General features: G+C 53.6%; 1 protein-coding gene across 2 annotated transcripts in view; it reads right to left on the minus strand.

Moving 5' to 3' along the window:
• ASXL2 (ASXL transcriptional regulator 2) overlaps positions 1–12,796 on the minus strand; it is a 115,074-nt gene that overhangs the window by 52,979 nt on the left and 49,299 nt on the right. For both annotated transcript variants that reach the window (XM_086461753.1, XM_086461752.1), the window contains exon 4: positions 8,998–9,154. In XM_086461753.1, the coding sequence (XP_086317879.1) occupies positions 8,998–9,154 (157 nt within the window). The remainder of the gene's footprint in view (positions 1–8,997; positions 9,155–12,796) is intronic.

Raw genomic sequence — 12,796 nt, forward strand, 5'->3', positions numbered from 1 at the left:
CGCAACTGCTTATCCCCGAAGCCAGCCCCGTCACTGCCGGGAGGTCCCGCACGGTACAGGTTCCTTCGCTTCCACTTTCGGACGTTACCGATTGCAGAACTGGGAGACGACCCGCGGCCGGGAGCGAGCTGAAACTGTCTGCACTTTCTGCTTTCATTCTGCTTCTCACGGCAACTCCTCGGATACTAAACTCGCGTCAGTTTTGATATACAGTGAGATTATGAAAGTCCAGGTTTTGCTGGAGGAAACCAAAAGAATCTTTTCAGATGCATAAAGTAAATGAAAGTAATAAAGTAAATGAAAAACTAAAAATGAAAGAACATTTCCTTCCCCGTGGACTTCACGGCACAACTCTTTTTTATGTGTCTCAGACCATCAGCTGATCCGCACTTTGAGAAACCCGAACTGCCAGAAGGGTGGGTTCCACTCAGTGAAAACCAGTCTCCAAAATACCAGAGAGTGACAGTGTGTCCCTTCAGAAAGACGCCTTACAAATCTTAGAATCGTGCAAAGATTTTTTGAACCATTTACCATCATAGTGCCTTATTTATCTCATTCAGCAGTTTTGCATCATTTAATTTTCATGCAGTTACATTACAGCCGAGCACCGGAGCTGGGAGGACAAACCAGGTGTCTTATTTAGGGACGGAAGACTCAGAGCTACCGCAGCAAAGCCAAGCAGTGAGACCTAGAACTAGCAACGTGCTGTAGGTTTACGTCCTGGCATCGATTGATTCGAACGTCTGCAAACAGAGAAGCTTCAGAAGAAGTTTCTGCTGCCGCTGGGGCAGCTGCTTCGCCCCCCTGGGCATTCTCACGCGTCTGCTAAAGCACGAGCGCACGCTACGGCCTTGTGCACCGCTGGAGCAGGTTTGGTGCCTCCTCTCCCTTCCCAGCCACCGGCCGTTGGCGAAAGCAGGGACGTAAGGGTCTGCGTAACCCCTCCAGCTGCTCCCTCACGTTTGGGTGAAATCAGCTTTAGAAGCTACAGTTTAAGAACAGCCCGACGTCGAGAGCACAGGCCTTGTTTCCAAACCTAACAAACCCCAACGAGTATCATCGCTGTGCCCACCTCTGGACACGCCACTTGAGCAGCCCGGTGGCAGCACGCGGGTTGCTGCAGCCGGCGCCAGAAGCTGATGGGATCCTGTCCTGGGTTACAGTGTAAAACGTGCCAAAAGGAAAAAAAGTATTCCATTACCATCTTCAGGAGCTGTTGAGACCAGGTGGGGCGGTGCTCCCTGCCTCCCCCCTCTGGACTATCTCCTGTTACTGGGCACAACAATGCCTTATCGCCTGACCCATCGGTAACTCGCTCCTGGGCTATCTCCTGTTAATGGCCCATCAAGGAACTGCCTCACGACTCCCCATCCCATGGTGAGATGCTCCACCCGGGGGGAAGGAGCCAAGCAGTCCATGCCAAATAAAAACGGAGATCTCCAACACCCGAGCAGCCTTCTTCCACTGGATTCCCAGAGGAGTTTCCCCCTCCCCGCACTGGAGTTCCAGAGGACAAGAGCTACCTACCTATCACTGGACCTTCGGAGGAAGACCAGACTCTTTTACCTGATCGCTGCTTCCACAGAACTACACCCATCGCTTCAGGAGGACTGCAGCCAGCATCTTATCGGACTGCTACTGCCCCCCTAACAGGGTGTCAGGTTGTATTCCTGACTCTGTCAGTGTAAACCAGGGGGTTGTTTGGTTTTTCCCTGCCTTGTGTTATATATATATATATATATTAGTAAAGAACTGTTATTCCTATTCCCCATATCTTTGCCTGAAGGCCCGTTAATTTCAAAATTATAATAATTTGGAGGGAAGGGGGTTGCACTTTCCATTTCAAGGGAGGCTCCTGCCTTCCTCTGCAGACACCTGTCTTTCAAACCAAGACAGATCAACCTCACCTTCAGGCACGTTTCACTTCCCAGAATAAAGGAGCAGGGTCCCATCGGCTGCCTGGTCTGGGACGGCTCTTACAGAGAATCCGTAAGAAGGCTCTCCCACCCGCCAGGTGCCCTCACAGCTCCTCCACTGCACTGCCACAGCTGCCCCAAATACCAAACAAGCCTCCCGAGAAAGGAGGAGGCCATCCAGATGTTGACTGAAACCATTAAGCATCCTCCAGGAACTGACCACATCCCTACAGCAGCCTCCAGTGCCAAGCCTTGCTACGAACGCCTCCGGCTCTGCCACTGACACGGGGGCCTTGACTGCCCACACCTCCCTTCCGTGGGCATACCCTGGAGCGGGGAACAGCACCACACATTCGGAGGGTTTTTGGAAGGTTAACAAACCTTTTCTTTTTTTTTTTTAATGACAGTTTTTGCAAAGAAGTCTCTTTTGCTTATGTCTTTCATTACGTATTTCTAAAATCCCTCATGAAACACACGGACCGACATGGAGCTGTAACACCTAACAAGTGTCCTGCACCAAGTGGTCAGGGCACCACCCCTTCAAAATCAACATCAGACAGCATTTATTTATTCAAGTGCACCAAAGATGCCCAATTCTTTCAGCTTTTGTGCTTTCATTTTAAACCGATGAGGAAAACCTATGTTGCAGGGCAAAAAAAACACAAAGAGAGACACCAAGGAGAAGACATGGCTATTGCTTCTTCGCTTTTGAAACAGGCTCACTGGACATGCTTCAAAGTACTGGAGCTTAACAGCACGTGAGTGGCAGCAAGTCTAGACTATGCAGTTTAAAAAAAACCCCAAACAAATAAACCTGCCACCTTCTTGGATCCCAAACCCATACGCTCATTGGCAAGAAGCGCCGCAGGAGTCCGGGAGCCTCCCAGGGAGCGAGGTGGCAGAGGTGGCACCTGGGGACAGCTAGAGCAGCACGGCACTGCCGCTCCCGGCCTCGCTGCCGCAGCCGACAGAGCAAGAGGAGACGGAGGAAAAGGAGAAAAACAGAGAAAGGAAATAGGAGCTGCAAAACAATCACTCCAGAAATGGCTTAGCGCAGCAAAAAGCCCTCGGGGAAATCCCCCGCCGCCGCGGTCGCTCCCTTCCGACAGTGAGTCACGGCCACAGCAGCGCCCGCGGGCGCCCAGCGGGGCGACTGGGCGCCCGCGCAGAGGGACAGCGTGCGGCCGCCTTCTCACCTTGCCGTTCAAAGGGAGCTTCTCAGGAAGGAAAGTGCCCACAAAGGGCGCGATGCTTGAACCCAGCCGACGCCGCGGCTTCGGGGGGCGCTGCCAGCCGTGGGGGCTGCACCGGGCGCTCCTGCCCGCACCTCTGCTCCCCCCACAGACCCTCCTGCCCACTGGAGCAGCTCCCCCCAGTCCGGCTGGGCTCCGAGCCGCAACAGGAGGAGGGGTGTGTGGAACTGGCAGGACTGGACCTTTCCTTGGTGACATCCAGCTAATACCCCACGCCAAAAGCCAAGCTCTGCGCGTGCGTGGTGCACAGCCGGCCACCCCCAGGTTAAGAGAAACGGGAGGTGGTACGTTAGGTGAGAGCAGCTCCTTTAGCTGGGATCTACACAAAGAAACCCACGTCCGTACTTCCGTCCTCCCCGCCCCAAAGCAAAATCTCAGTGTTCACACGCACCCGAAGGTCACGCCAGAACCCACGAGCACAGATTTCAGCAGGACAGTGCTCCATCGTTGTCCCACAACACCCCACACAAGCAAAAGGTCACTCGCTTCCTCTCATAGTGTGACAGCACAGGGTACTTACAACTTCAGTCTTGCCCAAATTGCTTAAAAAACCCAAAATCCCCATACCAAAACCTTTTAAAGGGCAAAGCACCATGCAACTTATTTATGCCTCTGAACGTTCTTTTGTGTAATACAGGCCGGAAAATTTTATTCTTGCATGAAGCTTCTGATTTCCAGCTGAACTACTACATGGGTTTAGGGGTTTGATTTTTGGTGGGGTTTTTATAACAAAGAAAAGATTTATATGTACAAGGAAATTTCTAAAAAAATGCCCCACGCCGTGTCACAGTAAGACTCAACTGCGTAAAAAGAAGAACGACGCTGAAACACAGAAATGAGCTAAAAAGAAATTAAAAGGAGCATCTACAAGGGTAAAACATGTGCCAGTGGCAAAGATATCGTTTAAATAAACCATAAGAGATTCCTAGAGAAAGTGGTTATCACAGATCAGATATGACTGAAGAGTCAGAAACAAACTTGTCTGGTTTAGGAACAGAGTAGAGGAGTCTGAGTCTCGCAGATCGTTAAACCCTGCAGATGAATAACTGATGGGATTTCACAGGAGGCAGGACCCGCTCGGGTTCCCTGCGGCCGGGGGGTACAGTGGGGTGTCCATGGAAGCATACTGCCCCCCCCCCCCCAGCACCCACCAGGCTGATCTGCCATGAGACACAGCTTCTAAGAAGTTATTCTGCATCACAAAAGATTAAACCCGATGGCAAAGAGCTGCAAAAGGACCTCCTGATACCTCGAGAAGGGGCAGTGAAGATAAAAGGCAACACAGGGACCAAAGGGGAGACCAACTGAAACAGCTACCGCTGCTCAGGTAAGGGATCCCGGAGTTACCACGGATGGAAACATCAACCCAACGCTCAGCAACAGTCAAAAAAGCAAAGACTTACAAAACAGGACGGAAAGGAATAAGCAAAAAACCCCCAAACTGTTAAGAGTTGTTAGAAGATCAAATAAGAGAGGACAGGGATCCCTCTGTGTATGCACAGAACACGCGTGCCTGGGAGCGTACGGGCGTTCCCACCCACCGGTCTCCACAAACATACAGTGGAACCAAAGCCGATGCAGAAAATGCCATAGGGATGGCCAAGACCACCCCGAGTCCTGGCTCTGCCGTCCCAAAGCCTCGCGAGGGATTCTCCTGCGGGTCTGCTCTCGGGTCCTGCGGCACCCCCAGCGCTGCGGGAGCTGCGGGGCAGGTGCACAAAGGCTGCGCTGCTCCGGAACGAGTCCCCATAAACTGTCTTCTTTATAAAACCACCCCCGTTTTCAACTCAGTCACGACTGCAGCTTTTGAAAGCAAATGGCGCAGCTCAAACGGGGAGTGCCATGGCTAGCAGGGACGCTGGGCTTGCTCCAAGACGTGAGGTCCGTCCTGCTCTGCTACCTACCAACCACGGTCTTTACTCTGTTGTCATCGGCCTTGTGGTCTTGGCAGCCCCCGAGAAAATGAAAAATAAAAATCAGGATAATGCTGAAGAGACAAGCACCATGGTATACGGTACTACACAGACACGTCTGGCTGTCCCTCACGTCCTTCTCGCTCAGGACGGCCTCCACCGCCTTGTGTTGAAAAGAAAGCACTTCCTTTTCATACGGAAAAACGAGGAAAGCTGACAGCAAAGACAAGAGGTTTTACCTCAGCTCTGATAACACCAGCATGCAAATAAATCCTGTATTCCTTCCCTCTTGCTCAGCTCAGCTCATTACCTGTCAGAGGAGTACCAGAAGCGCTCGGCACATCGCTCAAGGAGGAGTAAGGCATCGTGCACCCCTCACCCTCCTTCCCAAGGGCGCGGAGCAGGACAGCTGCTCCGGCGAGGGCAGCAGAGTGGAGCAGAACGCGCAGTCAGGGTCCCGCCGAGCGGAGCAGGCAGCCAGCCCTCCGGCCCCACGGAAATTCCAGCCCGGCGTTCGAGAGGAACGTCCTACACCTGTACGTCAGTTGGTGAAGAGACATTTTCATTTTACCAGGGAATTCCGTCAGCGCAAAGCAACTCATGGCCGATTTGTGTGCTGAAGCGTGACATTTACGTTTGCCACCTTTGGCAACTGACCTCCGAGACCTACGCAGGTCGAGAAACACTGCTTTACCTCCCCAGCGTGCCACAGAGAAGCATACTTTAACCACCCGCTTCTTGACCCCTCTGTGAACCAAGATGACGATGGTGGGGGCCGAGCTGCGCTGCAGCAGCCGAGCCCAGCGACGTGAGGGTACCGTCCCGCCCGCCGGCAGCACCTCTGCAGCACGACCGCTCGGTTTATTCGTTAGCCACGTTCTGACTTTCACCACACAAGAACCGTCCGACGACGCGCTCCGGTGCACCGTGTACCCCTGCTTTTGACCCCCTCCCCAGTACCAAGGTATGCTTTGCTTTGGGAGAACTCCCTCCTGCCTGCCCGTGACGTTTCAGCACCTCAGACCAACCACAACCTGCACCTCCGCGTCCCCAAAGGTGATTTATCTTTCTTCACGCCTTACCCCGACAGCTGCAACGTGGCACTCCGGCAGGCAGCAAGGGGAGCAGCCCTGGCCCCTGCTTGTGAGCCACCAGGCTGCCGAAAACCCATCTCGGCACTCGCCACCCGCTCACCTCTGCCAGCGGCAGCAAAGGCGGAAGCAATAGGGGACAGTTCGGTGCCTGGGAGGGTAAAGGACAAGGGACTGCACGAGCCCTGGCATCTGCCTGTCTCATGAAGACCCACCACAGCTACTCGCTCTCCCGCCCGGCGAGGCAGAGCAGCTCTGCTCGCGTTCGCTACAGGCCCCGCGGCAGCCGACGGATGGGACGCGCTCCCCAGGCAGCAGCCGGTAGCTGGGAGAGACTCGCCTACAGATGCGGCACGGTGCCAGCCCGCTCGCGGGATTTCGGCTGCCAATACAGCAAGGGCGTGCGCCGGCCGTCGCTGCCGTCGTGCCCTGCCACTGCAGGGGACGCCCCGGCAGCTCCGCTGAACCCCTCGTAGCCCAGCAGCAGCCCCACACACCCGCTGCTCCAAAACCTCCTTGCGCAGAAAAGCCACCCCTGCTTTAGCGCACAAGCACGTTGGGTTTTCACCCGTTTCTCAAAGGGAAGCTTAAGCAGAAAGGCCTTTCCCCGCCCAGCCTGCTCACGTCTTGGGGTGACACCAGGAATTACGAGTCGCTCCCGCGAAGGAAGACGATCCTCAAGGGAGGGCGCTGGAAGAGCGGGAAGACACGCAGTAACACCGCTGACCGGGGTGACTTCACTGATCGCTGGAATTCATGACTTTCAGCACATTAAAGCCTAGGGGAATACGACCCTTATGCTAAAGGTCAAGAAGCCACTCCTAAGAAAATACATCAGCACGGGCAACAAAGGGGAACAAAATTCCTTTTTAGCATTTATACCAAAACCACCACCTTCAAGTTTGCTGCTCCCGAGTTTTGGGTACCTTTGGCCAAGCGGTCCAGGCAAGGATTTCCCTTCCTTCTGGCCTGGGTTCCCAAACCACACATCCTCCTGCTTTTTCAGCTGTGCAGTAACGTCATCCATAAAACTTGTATATAAAACACACACATCTATTTCTACACAAAGATGTCTCTAAAAGACACCTAGGTTCCCCTGCAGGTTTTTACATACTGTAACAGTGGAGATGTAGGCCAAGCAGCCAAAGAAAGCCCCTCACTGACCGGTATTTTAAGAGGATTTGTTAGAAATGAAAATATTTAGCCAGGCTATCTACAGCTTTCCTTTCAAAGGATGAGTTCGGAGTCAAGATTTACTTCTAAGTTTGGAGGGGTTTTAACACTTTGTACTTTCATGGTGCCTAAAATTCTACATAATACTTCTAACTTCTGTTGTTTGTGTTGTGACCCCTGGGAAAGCTCTAGGCGGGCTCTGGCCCACACGAGCCTCATGCCCCCGCACAGCAAGAGCAGCTTCTCATCCAGTGACTCCCACTGTAAACCCACCCGCCCACCCACGCAAGGGTTTCCGCAGACCCCACCGGCTACTGCAGGCATGAAAACCTCTCACGTGCTCCTGCTCAGGTATCCTATTGCGCTGGAAACGAGTCTTAAGCAGCATTTCATTTCAGCCAAGAAATTCTCTGCATGGCTGGGGAGAAAAGGAAAACGGGAAAGGTCGGACTGAAGGGTCAAGTCACAGCACCAGCAGCTGCACCAACGCCCAGAGCTGCTGCCTCTGCCTGAAGGGAGGACTTCACGCCTCTCCCCGAAGCTGGGAGGCACGAGGCACACTGACTTCCAACAGGGAGAATCACAACGCTCTCATGACTAGACTCTCCTCAGCTCTGAGAACAATGTATGCCGCATCTTCATGTTTTATTCTGGCCTTTTTTTATTAATTCAGCTCATCGCATCTAGGCAGACAAGCAGATTTCCGAGCAGAATTTTAAAGGAGGAAAGAATTCAGACAACTGGTCAAATGGATGAACGGGTGCCGCAACTGGAGGTGGGCAAGATGGGAACTTCAGTTTATTGCTAATACAGGATGTAAATATTATAACACGTTGCCTGAGAGGTGCCGATTCCCGCTGCTCCTGAAACGGTACGGCAGCACGACGTGCAGTAGCTGCCGAGATACATTGCCTCCTCAGAGTGGCAAAGACATCGGGATTCAAAACAGTGAAATCCGCTGTTTCCTCTGCTGGGTACTCTTGCACGACCAAAACCATTCTTCTGCGGAAAATCCAGAACCTGGGTGTCCTCGGGACATCGCTGAACCATCCAACTTCAGCAACCACCCACACACAGCACCGCAGCAAAACCCAGCACGTCACTGTACTCGCTAAGGTTGTAAATGATTTAATAATCACAAATGAACACCTAAACACTGCCTGGTTTGTGAGGGAAAGGAGCCCAAATCAGGACAGAAGAAACGAGCGCAGCGGCTCAAGCCCCAGCCCTGCAGGACCCATCAGTTCACACCACGGGCTTTAACCTCGGAGACCCTGCGCTCAGTCCTACTCAGCGTTGCTCCCAAAAGCCTCGAAAGGGGCCAGGAGCAGAAGGTGCAATCTTCTGGGGAAAGCAGGTGGGTGGCAGAGGAGATCTGGAAGGAACAGGTTCACTGTTCCTGGGCGGGAAGCACAGACCCGTGACTTGTGTCAAGGCCTTAAACACGCTGAATTACAGGCACCTTCTCCCCTTTGGCGCCCACAACAGCACACTGACACTCGTGTCAATCTGTGAGCGCCAACAGTAACGGCAGATTTTTGGCTGTTGACTGCAACAGCCTGTCTTTGTAAGGCAAGAGGTGTGGTGCATAAAAACCTCCAAGTCCTACACAGACCACGTTAAAATCATGGCTCCTGAAGAGGGAAGTTACCTTTCCTTTTCCATCTGCTTTTCTTCCCATCTTTGTTACTGCACCCGTCGCTGCTGCTGCTGCTGCTGCTGTTCTCAGAGCTCTGGGAGTCGGACTGGGCATCGCTGCTCTCCTCGGAGCCATCGGAGAGCTCCTTCAGCCCGTCCGGAACGTCCTTCTGCAAACGGGAAACACAGATACAGTGACCCACTCCACAGTAAACTCCCCCAATTAACAAAACACTTAAAAAAGAAGCGGTTTTCTTTATTTACTAAGCACTGATTGGGGAATTTTTTCAAGCTTCAGAGCAGTGTCAGAACTGCTTAGCCCTGGCCTCAAACACGCACGCTGCCCTCTGTGAGCCCACCACGAAACACTTAACCTGAGCTGCTTTTACACCGCCCTGTCACCACTCTGCGGGTACGCTCCTCCCTCGCTGCTTCTCCGTCCCTCCCCACCGACTCCAACACACTCCCGCTGGACAAGAAATCCAGTCAATTTTTGAACTTTGTGACAGAAGAAAACCACCCCGTTTGACGGCTCAGCGTCCCACGGTCCCAGGTAAGGTTGTTTCGGCAGCCGGGTGCGCAGCACCCCCAGCCTGCTGGCACAGGTCCCTGCAGGAACGGACCTGGCAGGCGTTTCGGTGCGGCGGAACGCCCGCGGCGATGGGTTCACCACGTTCACCTCCGTGGTGCCAGGGAGAGAACAGCCAGCGGAGAGAACCAGCAGCAGCCGTCGCCCTGTCCGCACCTAAGCCCAGACTGCCCTCTAGTGATTATCCCGCCGGGTTCGGGTTTTAACCTGCGCTGGAAATGATGGCTAACGAGCCGCCACGGACTGACTGCTGCTGCCGAGGTCTTCAGCTGCCGTCATTCATGTCACCGCTGTCCAACCACCCAAGCCAGCTCCGGACACCCCGCAGAGGGGCTGAGCCGGGACGGGCAGGACAGCGGCCGGAGGCATCGGCTTATCCCCGCTCCACCGGCTCCGTCCCATCCCTTGGGCTGAGCCACGCGGTGTCCCCGAAACCACGCCATCATCCGGCGCTCCTCGTCCGGAACGCTCCGAATCTGCACGCGGTCGCTGCGCGGGGCGAACCGGACAGCGGTCAAAGAGCTGGGAAGTGAAAGGGTCTGGGTGCACCAGAGGGGGAAACATCCTTCTGTTAACGCCCCCTGGAGAAAGCAAATGTCAACGCCTCTCCCTTTAACGGAAGACAATCGATTTCTTGTCCTTTCTCTGAAAGGAGAGCTACGAGTGATTTCCACATGTGAAGCCAAAAAGTACTTAAGACAACCCAAGTGTTATCACTGTAATTCCAGATTTCCTCCGTCAGCAAGGTGAACCACGAGGTTCAGATATTCAGTTACATTTTCACCCTGCACTTCAGAAATAAAGTTCTAACTGCCCATTAAAAGTCACTTGTAAACCACAGTGGAAGAGAAGATAGCACCAAAAGCAGGAAAAAAATAAATCTTTATATCAAGTGTCACCAAAGTGACAAAGATTAAGCTTGTGTGTTCCTAACGCTGAGGGTCCCTTCATTAAACCTCCTTTACAGCTGAACCTTCGGAAAGAGAATTCAGCCACCTGAGATGCAGCAACTGCACATTTACCTATTCCAGTTTTTTTCAAGATGTCTTTTTCAAAGTCTTCTGCTGAGAGGAGAGGAAGCCTTGGCACAGGGTGCCTTCACCTCCTGCTGGGTACGGGGGGCCACACGAGCAGCCACAAAGCCTGGACTTCTCGGCTTTTCCTGACTTGGCATTTCTGGCGGGAGGGGGCGAAGATGATGGAGCCAGACTCTTCCCAGCAGTGCCCAGAGAACGGGTGAGAGGCAACAGGCCCAAACTGAAACGCGTACATTCCACTTCCACGTAAGGAAACACCTCTTTACTGCGAGAGCGATGAAACACTGGAACAGGTTCCCGAGAGGCTGAAGGTCTTCATCCTTGTCGGAATTCAAAACCGGACTGGACGTGGTCCTGAGCTACCTGCTCTAGCTGACCCTGAATTAAGCAGTGGGTTGGACTAGACGATCTCCAGAGGTCCCTTCCCACCACCACCCCGGGATTCCAACCTCCACCTTGCCTCTGCAGACAGCAGCCCCAAAGCCCGTACGACGTCCATGGCTCTCCTCCCAGCTGAAGGTTTTCACCAGTATCTTCTGACGCAGTGTCCAGTCTGTGCTGTGGATCCTGCGTTCTCCTGAAGTTTCCATGCAAGATGTCGGTGTAAGATCTTCATGAACACCAACTCCTCCACGCGGCTGCAGCTCACCCTACTGCCAGTTCTGTTCTCGAAGCAGAAGTGCACCCTCAACTGCAGAACCCTCTTCTCTACATTAATCCTGTTGTTCTTTCAACAAGGAAACTGATTCCTTTTAGTGAACCCAACTCAATAATGACATAAATCTGGTCTCTTAGCTATCAGTCCTATAAATGCAGCTGGTAACACGGTGCACGCCGGTTTTATTATCTGTGGAAGAAGTTTAACTAGCCAGACTTCTCCAAATGTCACCTGAAACATCTTCCTCCAGACTGGAACCTTCCAGGCTGCTGGTGAACAGCAGATCCACTGCGTAGCGGAGAAAAATTCCAAGGTAAACGCACAAGGGCAGAGCTACAACACGATCGTCTGAACAGGGACAGCCACTATCTCGTGTCCGACGTGGGCACCGAACTCGGGACCCACAGACCTGAAGGCGGAAGGCAGAAACACACGGGGAAACCCTCAAGCGCAAAACCACGGCTGGGGCGAGAGGTCTACGTGAAGGTCACTACTGGACCTCCAGACAACGTGCCGTGCAGCAGCTCGGCACGGCCGTCGCGGGAGTGACGGCAAACCTCGCTGCAAGCAGCGGCTGCGCGGGGGCTGCGTGCCGGGGGGCCGCACAGAGAGCGAGCGCGGCTGGAAGGAGGGGGACGGGGAGCACCTGCAGCCGCCCCGCGTCCCTCCTCGGGCAAAGACCCCCCGGCATTCCCACCTCAATGGCAGCGATGCAGAGGGATCCAAGAGAGAAACCAAGTCGCTCAGAAGAGAAAGAAGGCCAAGACCAACATACACAACGTGTGTGGGCCTCACATAATGGCTTTGTTCCAGATTTTTCTACTTTATTTTTTAACGTTGCTGGTCTTTTCTTTCTCAGGCTCCTGCCAAAACAACTCCAGTGTCTCAGCATCAGCACATCAACTTTCAGCCTAAATCCTACGAGTGTACGCAGAAGGTGAGGGCATCAGCTCCACTAACGTCATCCAGCCACAGCCAATGCAAAGTACAGGGGGAAGAAAGAAATTAAAACAGAGACACAAATCGGTTAAGCAGGGGGTACCAGAGACAGTGCTGAAGACCAAAAGGCTCCAGTCACCAAGCGATGGGCCACCAGGACCTCCAGCACAGCTCCGGAGAGGGCCAACCTGAACTCTGTAAGTAACATGAAGGGGAAACGGGGGAAAATGAGGGTTTGGGGTGTTGGCAGGGGGAGGGAGCAGTGGGACGATGCAAAACTGCTAAAGGGAAGTTACGGGGAAGGGTGTGGGGGAATGGACAGAAAGGGGCATGAAAGGGGCCGGGGGTGATAACCAGCAGCAGGTCAGGACACAGGTCCAGCCAAGCCCTGCCCTGGTCTGCCCCACCCCGTCCCACTCAGACCCCCTTCTCCCACCCGCTCTGCTCATTCGCCCTGCTCTGCATTTGCCCAGAGTGACAGCTCTGCCCGACTGCCAATCTTCCCCCTCTCTGGGAGTATTTTGCCGTCCACTACACACCAAATACCTCAAATCTCTTCCTCAAGACCGCCTTTGCCCCACACTCACCT

Source organism: Leptosomus discolor, chromosome 2 (assembly GCF_034619465.1).
Source record: "Leptosomus discolor isolate bLepDis1 chromosome 2, bLepDis1.hap2, whole genome shotgun sequence".
NCBI lineage: Eukaryota > Metazoa > Chordata > Aves > Leptosomiformes > Leptosomidae > Leptosomus > Leptosomus discolor.